Source organism: Lissotriton helveticus, chromosome 2_2 (genome assembly GCF_964261635.1).
Source record: "Lissotriton helveticus chromosome 2_2, aLisHel1.1, whole genome shotgun sequence".
Lineage (NCBI taxonomy): Eukaryota > Metazoa > Chordata > Amphibia > Caudata > Salamandridae > Lissotriton > Lissotriton helveticus.
In genome coordinates, this window is record NC_136060.1 from 387,768,327 (window position 1) to 387,785,692 (window position 17,366).

Sequence of the window (17,366 nt, forward strand, 5' to 3'; positions counted from 1 at the left end):
TATCGGAAGATAGTCTAAGCATAGGTTGGAGGAACGGTCAGATTTGGGGATGACTACGATTGTAGCTGCGTCTGTCTCTCGGAAGGTCCTAACTTCTATTGCTTCCGCGTATAGTGCCTTAACATGTGGCACGAGGGTCTCTCTGAACGTCAAGTAATATTCCACAAAGTAACCGTCCAGTCCTGGTCCCTTGCCCGTGGCTAAAGCAGTCAAGGCCTGATTTATCCCTTCCCCAGAGATCGGCTGGTCAAGCGTTTAACTCGGGCAGCCATGGGAGAGGCACATCCCTTAAGGAGAAGCCTGCATCTGCCTTCATGTCTGGCGGTTTAGAGTCGCGGAGGTTATAGTATGCTGCGACTGTCTGTGCGATCGCTCCTGAGGTATGTTGGATGTTGCCAATTACATCTAATATTTCAGGGATCAATCGGCTGGCTAGAGGGAGAGATGCAAGGCAGTAAAGGAGATTGCAATGTAAACACAGGCATTGGAGGACCACCACATTTGCCTGCCGCGTCATGGAAGACATTACAAATTTCTTAACAGTACTAGGGCCAGATGATGGAGTGTTGAACCTTAGGAGTCCGCCTCAGACACCTGCTCCAGTTGAAATGCGTGGGCCTCCAGCCAGGAGAGTCGGTCATCTCAGGATTGGTATATCCATTTAACATATCTGTGGTAAATAAATAAATAATACCCTATTTTTGACTAGACTTATAGCATAACAGATAGCTCAATAAAATAAGAGTCAAGATTCGAGGTAGTAGGAGTTTCTGCAGGTTTATTACAGCATAAGGACAGGATCAGGACAACCTGCATAGGAATAGGACAATAAGGCCCGGCAGCTGCCGGGGCTGGGTCTGGGATGAGCGCGCTAACATTTAATAACAAAACATTGACTTATATACATAGCGCAAACACATAGCATTACATTGCAGTGGGCGTAACAGTAGGTGGAGTAGAAGGCGTGACGCGTAGCAGTCGCGAGAGATAAGAGAAATAAGAGGTGTAACTGGGAGTTTACTTAGACATGTGATGGAAAACGTAACAGAATATGTCATGAATGGGCGGAAACATTGGAGGGGGCTACCTAAGGAGCCGGGACCTCTAACCTAATGGTGCGCGAAAACTGGCAATGACGTGTTACTAGGAGAAGCTGGGGGCTACGAACTCTGTGCTAGGAGCAGAGACTAGAGTCTGAAGGGTCGGAGCGACATGTACCTAAACCCTATCTGGTATCTACTGTTTAGGGAACATGTTGATATAAACTAGAAGTCACGAGGGGAAAAGCTAACTTGATTCTAAGACTGGACCATGCATTATTCTACATGTAGTGCGTGATGAAGAATACTAAATGACCATTAAATACAGTATTTCTCTAACGTGGAGACGAGAAGGCTAGACAATGACGGAAACTATTGATGCAGTTCAGTAGCTTAGGAATGCAGAGGAGGAGGACTGAACTGATAACTGGAACTATAACATACTTTTGGCAGACTCAGAGGCAGAGCCGGGGTGCACCGGGCACTGCAAGGCAGGAAGTGAGTGAAGGGTCGAGGATACAGGTGGGGGCTGTATCGCTCCTTAGCGAGGCTTTCAGGAGACAGGAGCTGAATCTGTGGTCCGGGCCCTTTTGAGGCCTGGAAACGGGGACTTTATAATTGAATAACGTGCACACTGAGAAACGTGGCAACATTACTTACATAGGCCTGATATTCGTAGTATTCACGAGGATTGGAAACTAACATACCAGAGGTGGACACAACTGTAATTGCGTCTTTAATCAGGCATGGGGAATAACATATGCATATTGGTCATGCACACATAACATATGATGGATGAAGCGTAGGGACACAGAACATGGCAAAATTTACTTTTCCACATTCCCTCCTTGTCACTACGTTTCCATCAGGAAACATCAATATTCATGATACCGTCTATCATTTCATACAGTACCATTTGCTCGTCTCGAATTGTCTTGGAACGGGATTTAGGACAGGGCTTGGGACTGGGAATACAAGAGGTAGCACACATGCTGCAAATCGCAGGGCCACATTGTATACAGAGGCAGCAGCTAAATATGATCGCTACTGCAATACCTAAAAAGGACAGGACTTTCCAACCCCATGCGGAAATTATATTCCAGAACCAACCGGACCATGTCCAGGTGCCTGGATCTTGGTGTAACAGATGGGCAATTTTATGGAGTCTGGTTATAGCTGAATAAACAGACGGCGAGTTATTTGGAATGAAAATACAACAACTGGATCCGAGAACTCTACAGGCCCCGCCCCTATCGGCCAGTATGACGTCAAGGACGAGACGATTCTGTAAAACGACAATTCTCATAAAGGATTGCTCTTCAGTTAAGTTACCTAGAGCGGAGGCAGTCTCATCTACTACTGCTTCAAGGGTTCTTGTTAACCTACGGATTAGCTTACTATTTACAACTGTACCTAAATAAGGGAAAACACCTTTATCTATATCAATGAATTGCTCTGCGGCAGTTTCAGTATAATCGACAATCGGGAGATTTCTCTTGTGTCTAGTGTGTACTAAGAAAGAATTCCTATGATAGTCAGGTGGGGCTAGAAAAACAGGTGGCAGTAGGAAAGCAATGTAACAGGTTCCCTCCCAATCGAGGGGCAGACGGACATATGCAGTTTGACCACAAATAAAATAAGAATGACGTGAAGCTTTGAAAATAGATTTCCCACTGTCACTATACTGGATAACAGTAGTACATTCACTATGACCTATATGTACAGAACCATAACTACGGACACATAATTCGCCTTTGACTGGTAGTACTGAAATAGCGGGTGAGTCTGGAGTAGTATCAGACTGAACATTCAGAACCATGAAATTCGACGAATAATTTCCTAAATTATATACTTCATTTTCTAAATCTAAACCTGTTCTGTGGGGGAAACCTTGCTTGTCTGGAAAACATGTACTGTTAAGAAAAAACATATCTGTTGAGGATGACGTTAACGTGGACCATGCTCCACACGAACCATTGTGTGAGAATGGATAAGGAAAGAGTGGCAGAACTCCCTTCGGTGTCTGGAAAGGGGGGAGTCGACCACACACCCAACAATTAGTGGCATTGCTGGTCTGGTGTGAATAATGTAACATACGGATAAATGTGTTATTACGCATGGCGAGGCGGTATGAATATTCGTGAGGAGGCAGATCACTAAACGTGTGCTCTACTGTAGCATGAGCAGACATATTTACATGAGGAACTGAAAAACACAGATAGAAAGCATAGCTGGTGCAGGAAATCATTATGCTGATGAATAATACGAAACTCAGAAAAACGATACATTTGATTGAGCTTTGACTGACTCTCTCACTATGGGGGTCTATTTTATACATGTCAGAAACAGTCTAACCGTTTCACCTAGGGGAGGACTTATACAATCAAACTGGCTGACTTATTAGACCTGAGCTTTAACTTATACTCCTGTTGCGGAGTTTTCTCTAACAAGGGAGGGGTTGTAATAATGTCTTGTGCGGGACAGTCCTTTAAAACAATGTTCTGGCAATCCTTCGAATCCTGGGAAATGTTCTTGGAAATGTTTTTGAAGACTGGTTTCGATCCTTTGAAAAGTTTTACATGAGAAAGGTGGACCCACCCCTTCCTGCCTTCCAACTTGACGGCAGTTCGGGTGGTCAAGAGGACCTGACGTGGCTCCTTCCAACGTGGTTCCAGCGGACTTGATCTGTCAAAATTTCTGATCATCACTAGGGAGCCTGGAACGATCTCGTGCGGTGCCACCTCGGTATTGTCTGGAAATGCGGCGGCAACCTGTGAACGACATGAGTTGAGGGCAGACATCAAGGAAGCTAGGTAATCTGTCAGCATATTACATGAAACATCGGTAATACTTCGGGGTCTAGGAGTACCCCACATATTAGGGGGGCGGCCGAATACGACCTCATACGGGGACAGACCTGATCTGGAATGTGCGACCATGCGCATATAAAACAGAGCGACTGGCAAAGCTACTAACCAGTCCACACCCTTGTCTTTACATACTTTTGCTATACGGATTTTCAGAGTCTGATTATGCCTTTCGACTAGTCCAGCTGCTTCTGGATGGCGTACACAATGGAACTTCCACTGGTACCCTAACAACAGGGAAACGTGTTTCATGAGTTCAGATGAGAATGGCTGGCCGTTATCAGAATATACGACTCTAGGGAGTCCATATCTAGGGAAGAATTCACGAACCAACTGCTTGGCAGTGGTCGCGGCTGTGTAATCTGGGACTGGATATGCTTCTGTCCATCTGGACAAGGCGCATACAACTACAAGGACATACTTGAAACCTCGACATCGCTCCATTTGAATATAATCCATCTGGAGGACCTCAAAAGGGTGGTCAGGGGGCTGGAAACCACCTTGTTCCACCGGGACACTTTTACCTGGATTAAACTGGCAACATATCATACAGGTACGGACTTTCTGCTTGGCTGCAGCTCGTAAATGCTTGTTGAACCAAATGTTCTGGATACTGTCTAACATAGCTTTTTCTCCCAAATGTGCTGGACTATGTGCGGTATTGATAATGACTTGAACCATAGAATCGGGGAGAAACCATGTGGCTCTACCCTTCGCTAACCATCCTTGATCTGTCTGGACCCCTCCTTGTTCAGACCATTTCTTGATTTCATCGGGAGTAGCATGTGACTGGATATCTATGACATCTTGAGTAGGGTCCTTAACTGTCATGCATGTAATCGGATCTGGAGTATGTGTCTGTGTCTGATTAACTGGAATGTCTGGAGTCTGTGCTGTAAGCTTGGCTGTGCGGTCTGCTAAATCATTACCTTGGGAAATAATGTCAGTGACTTTCGTATGTGCTTTGCACTTCATGATAGCAATAGATGTCGGTAAATGTATGGCATCTAACAGGGCTTGAATAAGGAGACCATGCTGAATCTTGGTTCCATGAGAAGTCATAAAACCTCTCTCCTGCCAGAGCACTCCGAAGTCGTGTACAACTCCGAATGCGTAACGTGAATCTGTGTAAACATTAACCTTCAGGTTCTTGGCATGTATACAGGCTTGTGTCAGAGCGACTAGCTCTGCTGCTTGAGCGGACAGAGTATCAATACGGTGTGTTTCAATAACTTCAGTGTCAGTAGTCACTGCATACGCGGCGACTAGTTCTCCTGTACTAGTTCTCATACATGAACCATCCACATAAAGTGTCAGGTCAGGATCTGGTAACGGAATATCTGTCAGGTCTTGTCTTGGCTTTGTCGTAATGTTAACTACTTCCACACAATCATGTGTGTCTGGATTTGAACTAGCTGATGGTAACAGTGTAGCAGGATTCAGGACGTTGCAGCGTCTAATTTCTATGTGTGGCTGGAACAGTGTCAATTCATAACCTGTTAAACGTGCAATTGTCAAGTGCTGAGTTTGTGTTCGGTTTAAAAGAACTTCTACTGAATGTGGAACTTGTACTGTCAGGGAATGTCCTAAAACTATAGAATCACTTTGTCTGATAGCTAGTGCTGTGGCTGCAACTGACTTGAGGCACGCAGGCAACGCCTGGGCGACTGGATCTAATGTGCTAGAAAAATAAGCACAGGGCTTGTATTGACCTGCTTGATCTTGTGTGAGGACAGATAATGCTGTACCTTCCCGTTCTGTAACGAAAAGTGTAAAAGGCTTACTGTAGTTCGGTGTAGCTAGAACTGGAGCTTGACATAGGGCTTTCTTTAACTCGTTGAAACTAAGTGTATGGTCAGATGTCCAAGGGAGGACAGTCGATACGGCTGCCTCCTGTGTCGTTAACTGTATCAGTGGCTTGGCTAGGAATGCATACTGGGGAATCCATTGTCTACAATAAGAAGTAAGGCCGATAAAGGCACGTACCTCCTTCTGGGTTCTGGGCTGGGGAAGACTCGCTATTAACTGGATACGGTCGGGTGTCAACTGCCTACCCCTCTTGGACAGCAAGTGTCCTAAGTATACCACTTGCTGGACACAGAATTGAAGCTTCGAAGGTGACACCTTGTGCCCCATCTCGGCTAGAAAATACAGAACTGTAAGTGATGCTCGCTCGCAAGCACGTTCAGAACGGGCTGTGATCAGTAGATCATCGACATACTGGAGCAGGGCAGTGTCAGTTGGCATGTGAATGTTGTCTAGTTGTCTCTTGAGCGCGTGACTGTAAATACTAGGGCTTTCTGTGAAACCTTGAGGAGCGCGTGTAAACATATAGCTCCTTCCATTTAAACAAAATCCGAAAAGAAACTGGCTATCTGGATGAATTGGAACACTAAAAAATGCATTCTTGAGGTCAATAACAGTGAAAAACATGGCTTCGGAATCAATGGCTGTTAACAGGGAAGAAATGTCTGGAACAACTGGGTACTGAGGAATAATACATTTATTAAGCTCTCGTAAATCAATCACTAATCGATATACTGGGGGTGCATTTGGATCAGTACGTTTCATGACTGGAATGATCGGAGAATTGCATACATTGGAGTCAGTTTCTACAACTACTCCTTGAGCCATGAGCTCGTCAATAATTTTGGATAAGGCTGCTACAGCCTCAGGTGGCAATCTGTACTGCCTGATTCGTGGTAACACTACACCTGGTTTGAGAGTCACACGATAGGGTGTGATTTGCATGTAACCTACATCAGTTGGACCTTGCGCCCATAAATGCTGCGGAACATTAGACAATCTTGAATCAAAATCTCGTAATACATAGTGACCCTTGAAGTCACGTAGGAACAGACGTATTCCCTCTGGGGAACAGCAAATAACTGCACCTAATTCTTTCAATGTCTTAATGCCTAATAGATTTTCTGGACATGACTTAGTAAGTAACAGATCAGTAGTACGGGACAATGGACCTACTTCTAGAGTAACTGGCTTTGATATCTCATTAACTATGGGTTTTCCTGAAAATCCAAGGGAAACATTTCTTGAGCCTGAGAGCGGAGCCCCTGGAACTTCGGCGTGACTAATTGTGGTCCTACTTGCCCCTGTATCGATCAAAAACTTTCTGTCTTTCCCTAATACTTGACTATGAACATAGGGACCTTCTTGGTCTACAGGTATCTCGATGAGAGGCAAGCCTACCTCCCTCTCTAGGCTGTTTCATGAATATGACTGATACTCTGGATACTCGGACTGTGCATACTGGTACATCTGCGATGTAACGTGCTGTGTTGCAGCAATAGGCTGCGGTACTGTAACTGTCTGTAGTGCATTCTGTGACTGAGGAGTCTGTGAAACTTGTTCTTGTCTCGGCGGACGTGGTCTTTCTTTAGTCTTACCAGTAGCTATGTTGTGTTTCAGAACTGCACACTCGTTTATAAAATGACCTGGCTGTTTACAATAATTGCAGTTCCCTTTAACGGGAGCCGCAGGGTGACTGGCTTGATTCGGACCTCTCTTCTGACTGTCTTGAGGAATAGACTGTGCAACTAGCACTTTCATTTTCGTGTCTTTCATACGTTTTCTTTCGTGTTCTTGCTCTTCTCTGATTCTATTCTGGTGGTACTGGAGCATCTGGAGCATCTGGGACGGAGTATTTGCTTGCCAGGTGCTTTCGACTTTCAAAACTCGGTTTTTAATTTGTGGACTTGAATTCTCGACTAAAAGATGAGGGTATGACTCACTACTTGTCTTGAGACCACTGTTAATACTGAAACATTTCTCAAATCTAGAATAAAAATCACTAATATCCTCATCTTGTTTCGGTTTACAGGCTGAGATTGCATCCCAGTCTTCTTTCCTAGTTGTCAATAATCTGGGTAAAACTTGAATCAATAATTCTGGTAATTCTTTACATTTATCTCCAAGACCGGTACCTGGTACTCGTGCCTTGTCTTCAGCTTCTAGAGCTGTCCAATCGATCTTTTTCTCTCCCACCTCCCATTCTTTTTCCTTTAACTTTTCATACACCCCTGCGGGTAGCAGGACCTTTAACATTTTAATGATGTCTGGGTAAGTGTATTCTCCCATACGGAGCATGTCCTTTAATTCTCTATGGAACCCCGCTGGGTCTTTGTCGTGACAGGGGATTAATTTCTTCATTTCAAGAAGTTCCATCTTTGATATCGGAGTGTATACAAACACTCGTTGCATTACGCCACCCGCCCCTTGGACTGGGTGGACTTCTCGTAACGGATTCTGTCTGTCTATGTAGAATGGTTTACTTTCTGGGGGTGAGACATGAACAAAATGCGGGTTCAGGAACGTTCTATACTTGTGGCGCTGTTCTAGAATGACACTAATTAAATCGGTACCTAGACCTCTCCATCTGTACTGGAGTAACTCGTTCAGGATATCATGTAACGGGCCTGGATCAGAATGTTGACCCTCATACTGAGTAATGAGGTGCTGGATCATATACATACCCACCAGTCGTTGCTCGGCTGGGGGCAATTTCAGAAACATTTGTGCCACTATTTCGTCTGGAAAAGTGGTAGAATCAGTAATCCATCGGACTGCTGATCGGGCTAGTTCTTGTTCATGCATGGTACTTAATTCACTGTAACCGACTCGTGATTTCAGGATGTGATCGGTAGCTTGAAATACTTGTTCTAGGGAACCTTGTTCTGGTGCTAGATGATGAAAAATAGACTTAGGTTCTGGACGTAAATGGCGATCTGGAAATCTGGATTTTCCTACATACGCTATTCTGGCGGGATTCTCGTCTTCCTCTTCAGGATCAGAGATACTTTCTTTCTCGCTTACTTGTGCTGCTTTACGCTGTTCGTGTAACCTTATTATTTCTTTACGAATTTTCTTGTACATACTTTCCATGGCACTAATGGTCTTGTGCTTACCCTCGGCTATATTATCACTCCACCTTGTTAGAATTCTCATTTCGGCGGGATCTTTAGACGGGTAATCTTGTTCTCTTATTAAACAATTGATCAGGAACTTTAATATCATGAGCTGAATCTCGGCTTTCCTTTGAGACATAATTTCGCCAATACTTTCTGGATCATCCCCTGTACGGATGAAACGATATATTCTGTCTAGATCTTCTTTCATATTTGGTAAGGTGACTAGATACTCGGTCACCCTTCTTACGCGTACGGAATATAAAACCATATTATACTCGCCTGGGACTGTGTCATAGACACATTCGGCAAGGGCTTGTCTGATTTCTGTAACAGACTTATTGCTTTTTGGAGTACGCTGTGATGCTTGAGCATGTAATTCGAGTGCTGATAAACGCTTGTGTGGCGGCGGGGTTTGAGGAGGACCTCCTCCTGCGGCCCCTTTACTAGAATCGTCGACTGACATTCTTCGTGCTTGCAGGGTCGGTAATTGTAACGTGGGCTGAACTTGTATGGCAGGCTGACCCGGGGGTACCGTAACAGGTACTCCGGTGTCTGGAGGAACGGGAAGTGCCTGATTTACAGGGACAGGTGGAGCGCGAACTGGATTTGCATATTCTGGAACTGTGTCGTCCAAATAGGACGAAATAAAAATATCAGCTGCGGTCGGTTGGTGACGTAGCTTGGTCGGAACTAATGGTGGCGGGAAATTACTGGGTGCCTCTGGGGTCGCTTTTGGCAAGCCTTCGGCAAGGAGAGGATACATACCCTTAATAAGGGCATGCCTCTGTCTGTCTGACTGTTCGACTTTGACTTGTTCACCTATCTCGATTAATTCTCTTTCTTGGGCTCGTTCTTGGGATTCTCTACTTAACTCTGACTTTCTGACTTCCTTTTCCGTTCTTCTATGAGCTTCCTTGCGCCATAACTCGATGGCATCTTTCTGTGACTGTCTGGCTTTCTTTTTCCATAATGCTTCTTCTACTCGCATGATACATTCGGCATCCCATGTACCCGATACGGGCCATCTATACTTTTCTTCTAACTGTTTGGTATACTCTACCCATAAATCTAGATACAATATGGCGCTTATGCCATGTTTCTGATACATAAAGTGACCTGGACTGTCCCTAGGCGGAACAGGAACTGCTGCTTCCAGCAGACCCTTTCTAGTTTTTAACTGACGTAACTTGGAAAAGAGCGGCATTCTAAACTTGAATCGGAACACAATACAATACACGAAAAACAACAACAATTGGGAAAACAATTCAGGCATACCACGACGTTGAAAATACATTAAACAACATTATAAATAACAGTTCGAACAGAATACTCCTTGAAAATACTGAAAACAGAAACAGAACAGAATTCTCGAGAACGGAACAGACTAGAGTTACTGGATGCACTGCTGTAACAGTACGGAACATACCGGTCCCACAAAGGAACGCATCAAGACCCGTATCCACCTAGGTGAACACTTCGTTTGTGGGCTTGGGTACCACCAACCCACGGACCAGGAGTCAATTTAGACTGACCCTGTCTAGACACTACCCCAGCAATGGTACTCACCGGGCAGCACGGAACGGAAGGCCTCGGACGGGACTGGACTACGACGACGAACTTCGGACTTCGGACTTCAGTTACGGGTGGGCCTCCGGATACCTCGGACCTTGGACTCTCGGCTTGGGCTCTGGTCGGGACTCGCCGCGTTCCTCCACCGTCTCGTTCGGATGCTGGACCGCCTCCTCCGTCTCCTCCGTGGGCCTGAGGGATACTTGGAGCAGAAATATCTGCCAGTGCACGGTATGGTTCCGTCACGACTGCAGAGGGTCAGGGGGTCGGCGTGGCTTCACCGACGCGTGGGGAAAGGGCAAGTGCCTGTTCGGGCGCCATTATGTGGTAAATAAATAAATAATACCCTATTTTTGACTAGACTTATAGCATAACAGATAGCTCAATAAAATAAGAGTCAAGATTCGAGGTAGTAGGAGTTTCTGCAGGTTTATTACAGCATAAGGACAGGATCAGGACAACCTGCATAGGAATAGGACAATAAGGCCCGGCAGCTGCCGGGGCTGGGTCTGGGATGAGCGCGCTAACATTTAATAACAAAACATTGACTTATATACATAGCGCAAACACATAGCATTACATTGCAGTGGGCGTAACAGTAGGTGGAGTAGAAGGCGTGACGCGTAGCAGTCGCGAGAGATAAGAGAAATAAGAGGTGTAACTGGGAGTTTACTTAGACATGTGATGGAAAACGTAACAGAATATGTCATGAATGGGCGGAAACATTGGAGGGGGCTACCTAAGGAGCCGGGACCTCTAACCTAATGGTGCGCGAAAACTGGCAATGACGTGTTACTAGGAGAAGCTGGGGGCTACGAACTCTGTGCTAGGAGCAGAGACTAGAGTCTGAAGGGTCGGAGCGACATGTACCTAAACCCTATCTGGTATCTACTGTTTAGGGAACATGTTGATATAAACTAGAAGTCACGAGGGGAAAAGCTAACTTGATTCTAAGACTGGACCATGCATTATTCTACATGTAGTGCGTGATGAAGAATACTAAATGACCATTAAATACAGTATTTCTCTAACGTGGAGACGAGAAGGCTAGACAATGACGGAAACTATTGATGCAGTTCAGTAGCTTAGGAATGCAGAGGAGGAGGACTGAACTGATAACTGGAACTATAACATACTTTTGGCAGACTCAGAGGCAGAGCCGGGGTGCACCGGGCACTGCAAGGCAGGAAGTGAGTGAAGGGTCGAGGATACAGGTGGGGGCTGTATCGCTCCTTAGCGAGGCTTTCAGGAGACAGGAGCTGAATCTGTGGTCCGGGCCCTTTTGAGGCCTGGAAACGGGGACTTTATAATTGAATAACGTGCACACTGAGAAACGTGGCAACATTACTTACATAGGCCTGATATTCGTAGTATTCACGAGGATTGGAAACTAACATACCAGAGGTGGACACAACTGTAATTGCGTCTTTAATCAGGCATGGGGAATAACATATGCATATTGGTCATGCACACATAACATATGATGGATGAAGCGTAGGGACACAGAACATGGCAAAATTTACTTTTCCACATATCCCTTGGCGAAGCCTCTGACTGTTGTCTTGCCAGCCGCACATAACATGCCCGGGGAACTGACTGACCCTTTGTTGGTTTGGAATTACCTTTCCAATGTCTTCCCAATGGCTTTTTAGAAACTCTTTTCTGCAGGAACCAGGCGTTAAACCACCATATGGGGCGCAATACACCCGCAGGTCCCCCTAGATCCAGGAGCTGGGGCGTATGGTCCGAGATGCCCCAAATAAGTGCATGCATGCCTGCAGCCAAGTCTAACTGCAATTTTACCTAAGTCAGACAGAATTTAATTGTTTCAGCACAAGCTGTTCCTGAATTGGACACTCAGAGAAGTGTTCTCTCTCGTGGATACTTTAGCTTAAGCTTCTAAAGGTATACTAGGATCAGTAGACAACATGCATCAAGCCGACAATAGTTTAGACTCATAACACCTACTCACTTGAAGTCATCCACCACCTCCTGCCACCGTCACCCCGCTAGCTAAATAAAGGAAGATGCACAGTGCCAGTCATCTCTAAGTGAATCTGTATGCTAGGGCTCAGCCTCATTCTAGCTCAGAGTTGACCCAACTCAGGCATCAAGCAGAGATCTAATCTTCACACATCCTTCCATGGTCTTAAACAGATTGTGAGAAGCTTTTACTGCCTTAACAAAGCAAAGTGGGCAGGCACAGCAAAGGTGCTACGGGGGATAATGGTAAGTAACAGAGATGACTATGGTTTAGTAAGGGCCTAGACAGACAATAACCAGGACCACACAGTCATATCCATCCCTCGCCTCTTTAGGTTTCAGTTTCAGATACACATTTACAAATCTTTCCATTATCCAGGACAAGAATGTTCATATTCAGTACAATTAAAAAAGCCTTGCATAAATAGAAACACTTTATAGATCATTTTGTACATTGCATTAGCCAAAGCGGATATACATGACCCGAAAGGCGTAGCACCAAAAAGGTTCAATTATGTTTAAGTATTTCATTAATAAAAGAGCAGAAAAAATGTGCAGTTCGAATTGATTACCTTTTGCTGCTCGTGGATTGGAAGGATTTAAAACAGAACAGTTCACACAGGTGTGAAGAGGGCAGCGAAAAATTTTGTTATCCATCACAGCAAGTGTATAATTCTTCATGCACGCTTCATGATAGAATTTTCCACACTGCGATGCAGTACAGCGTTTTACTTCAACTTGTTTCTCCTTACATGCAAAGCATGTATGAACTCCTAGGAAAACAGAAAACACTGGTAAATTATACAGTTGGAACTTTAAACTAGTAGCTTTTTATCTGTGCTACATTACATTCCGATTTTCTTTCACCATTCAAAGTAGATCGCATAGCACAGTGGAGTAAGACTTTAATAGTCAATCTCAATTAAGACACACACACCTATATATACACACACACTACCTACTGGTGGTCACTAGTAGGTAGTTATAGTTAGGACCTAACTTCCATAGACAAAGCGTTTTTGTTTTGCCAATAACTTCGGCGTTGTTTGATGGATCTTTACAAAATGTTCAAAATTAGTACGCAACTCACTTCAGCTGCTGAGTGGAAAGTTTTGGGGCGCTTTATCAAGTGGGGGCTGAGAACCCTGAGGGGTGCTTTGTTTTTGTTGAGGGCCAACTGAATGGCTGTCTCCTCTTATTAGGGAGCATTTATGCACCAAATGTATGACAACAGCCATTTCTGGCCCGCCTTACGGTCACCCTCACAAAGTGGGAAGATATCCCATTGATCAATGGCGGGGACTTTAACATCGTCCTGGACCCTACATTTGATCAGTCTCCATTGCATAACACTCCCGCTGTGACAGCGGCAGCAGGCCTTACACAATGTTGGCTCACACACTTGTCCCTCTTAGACTGCTGGCGCACATTACATCCAGACATACGGAGCTACTCCTATTCTCCACTCCATGATCTCCATGTTCAACTGGATTTCATACTCTGCCACCAGCTACACACTCTCCGGTCACACATGGGGAATACCTGGATCATACCTTTTCAGATCACAACTCGCTACAATTACTCCTTAGTTGGAGAGCCCATCGCCCACCCGTTCCTGCCTAGCATCTTTAGCCAGCCGCAGTGGAGGATATGCCGTTCCGTGACACAACCTGGGAGGTGTCTCAGTACATGGAGGACAACTAGGGCGTTGCCATGTCTAGACCTGTAGAATGGTAGGTGATCAAGGTAATGATACATGGGTACTGCATTAATACTACGGAGGGTGTGAGAGTAAATTTTTATAAAGAACTGACAACGGTTGAATCTTCATTGGGCGCCCTGGAGGAGGACTCCGGCAGTACCCAAGAAGTCAAGCATGCTCGGACAGCATCCAGAGATTAATATGCCCAACTAGTAGACCAACTCTGAAGGTTAGATTTTAAGGCCTATCAGGCTAAGATCCATGTTGAAGGGGACACATCTGTCCGGCTATTGGCTTGGCTCCTTGGCCACCTGCGCCGATCACCAGGATTTGTCAATCTCCAACTAGCACCATTACTAGCCAACTAGACATACATAATGACTTTACTACCTATTACAGAACACTGTACGATCCCCCGGTCATCAATAGTGCAGATAGCATACTGGCCTTCTTCTACCCACTGTTGATTAGTTAGCCCTTGAGCACCTACAGCTACCCATTACAGAGCAGGAGATCAGAGCAGCTATTCGGTGACCCGCTACTTGTAAAACTACTGGACAGCCTTCGGGTTAAGTTTAAACAGACTTACGAGAACCTTCTGGTCCCCCAATTATTTGAATTATACAAGGCAGCGATGGAGGAGGGACGTCTCACACCGACATTACATGAATCATTGTTAGTTTCATTGCTGAAACCAGACAAAGACCCGTTGGAAATAATGGCCTACCTCCCTTTATCCATGTTAGGAACAGACTGCAAACTATTCAGCAAGATCGTTGCGTCCCGCTTGTTGGAGCACATGCCCCAACTCGTAAACATGGACCAGAATTGTTTCATCCCAGATTGCTCGCCCACCCTCAACATACATAGGCTCCATAGAGTGATGGAACTAGCGCTGGCACACTGGCCATATGCAGCATGTCTAAAGATTGACTTGGAGAGGGAGCGATCGATACCGTAGATTAAACTTAAATGTTTAAAGCCCTCTCGGAGTTTGGCATACTTGGACGTTTATTGCACCTCATTCACCTCCTTTACACTGTCACTACTGCCACATTTAAGGCAGGCCACCTAATCTCAGCCCTGATAGACATTAGCCGGTGCACCCATCAGGGGTGCCCCACTGTCACAGCTCCTTATTGCGTAGGCGGTGGAGCCCCTTGCTAAGCAGTTGCGACGGGATAATGAAGAGAAACGCTTCCTCTTAGGGGACGAATTACATGCCATCTCCCTCTACAAGAATGATGTCCTCATCTATATCTGGGACAACAGACAGGGACTTGGAAGCGTCGAGCTGTTCCTACGAAAATTTCGAATTGCTTCAGCCTAGGAGTGAACTGGTCTAAGACTTGTCTGTTCCTCCTAAGATCGGACTGTCTGCCACATCGTCTGATGGTGGGCCCTCACGTTGTGTGTTGGGAGCCACACAGGTTCCGTTACCTTGGCATTCATATTTACCACACCACCTGAGGCTTAATATGTTGTAATCATGCCCGAACCATCTCCTTGTTGCGGCTACAACTGATGTTTTGGAGAACACTACGGCTTAAGGTGCAGGGCTGGGTTTCACTGTCCAAGATGGTGATACTCCTGCGTCTCCTGTACTTTTTTCCCAGTTTAGCAGTACATGTACCAAGCTCCACATTCCGAACCCTCCATAGCATGCTAGGGACATTAATATGGAACAAGGGACAAAGGCGAGTGGCCCTGAGGACGCTCCAGTTGCCGGTTGACAAAGGGGGCCTAGGGGCCCCTAACCTTGAATATTACTATCTGGCAGCCTAGCTGCAAAGGCCAGCTCGCAGGGTGACACTAAGCTGAGCAGGCCTCCCCACGTTGAATCACAGGGCGAATGATCTATTAACTGATGCTGCCGAAGTGCAATCTCCCTTCAGGCTCATCAAACAAGCTATTGACAACAGCGCATCCCAGCTACATTAGAAGCCTACGATTGTCCCTGACGTTAGTGCCATATACACCAGACAGCCATATCAACTCGCTGAGCAGCTTCAGAGAGAGGCTTGGTAGAGAAGGGATGGAGCTGAAGGGATAGATGCTCAGGGTGCCCTATTCCAGAATGCTACCCTTATCCCGTTTGAACAGATTTGCAATAACCACAATATACCCCTGAGGCATTTTCTAGCATACCTCACACTACAGGCAGAGGTGCAGCGTAATTGGCAGATTATAGATGATGAACATGACGCATGCCCTCCACATCATGGGAAGTGGACATCAGCTAATCACAGCTTGCAAAAGTGCTAGCCTATACCCCCGCAAAACCTAGTGCACCATATCATGGAAAACTGGCAACAGAGTATTGGCCGTGGCCTGCCACAGAAAGAATGGGACAAGATCCTCATATACGCGCGCAAGCTCTCTCACAATGAGTAATTTTAATACATCAAACACAACATAATGCACAGGGCATATCTCACACCAACACATCTACATTGAATATATGTGGACGAAAGTAAGATCTGCTTTCATGGTTATGCCCACTTTTTGCCTGGTGTCAGCGTGTTTTGACTATATTTTGCTGGGCTCCTGCTAATCAGGACCCCGGCATCTGAACTCTTTCCCAAAATGGCTTACGGCAAGTACTTTTGTACCTTCACAATAGGCTACTGGTGTACACTTCTAAGTCCCTAGTAATCTGGTACTGAGGTACCCAGGGCATGGGTACACAAGTGGTCTCCAATGGATAGCATCATGTAAGCCACCCATGGAAGCCTACTTCAACCCTGACTTCAGTCCTGCCAATGCTGCCTGTGTGAGTTGGTGCTTGCACCTCTCTCAACAGATACAAGTTTGCTTATATCTGAGGCCACTGCACTTAAAACCTGTAAGTTCCCTTCGGAACCGTGTCACCTCTCCTGAGCTCCCTGCCAAAGTTGGGCATTGTACCGTCATCACTCCTGCTTAGCCCGACATCGGTGGGCACTGCTCTTCGTGCCTCCTGGTCACCTCCGAAAGGCACAGACTTTGACCTCTGCTTGCAGGTTCTCCTCTTTAAGAATCCACCCCTGGATTCCACTGGACATGGTCACAAATTTCTCCAGACGCATTTTCTCCAAAGTCATCCACTGACTTCTACGGCAAGTTCCAATGTCAATTCACCCCTATGCACCCGACTTCCCTGGTGAAGGTAGCCTGGTACCTGGGGTATCCACAGGTGGGTGACTCTCCAACCTTTCATCCTCCAAAGGGTTTCTTTTGGGTCCTCTAGTAAGGGTGCTTTTTCTTTAAAACTGCAAATGCGACTTCTCTGTAGACTTCT

At 45.7% G+C, this 17,366-nt stretch overlaps 1 protein-coding gene across 1 annotated transcript in view; it reads right to left on the reverse strand.

The window, feature by feature from the left end:
- NSD2 (nuclear receptor binding SET domain protein 2) overlaps positions 1-17,366 on the reverse strand; it is a 1,080,265-nt gene that overhangs the window by 530,941 nt on the left and 531,958 nt on the right. The window contains exon 13 of the mRNA XM_078678610.1: positions 12,957-13,157. Coding sequence (XP_078534736.1) covers positions 12,957-13,157 — 201 coding nt within the window. The remainder of the gene's footprint in view (positions 1-12,956; positions 13,158-17,366) is intronic.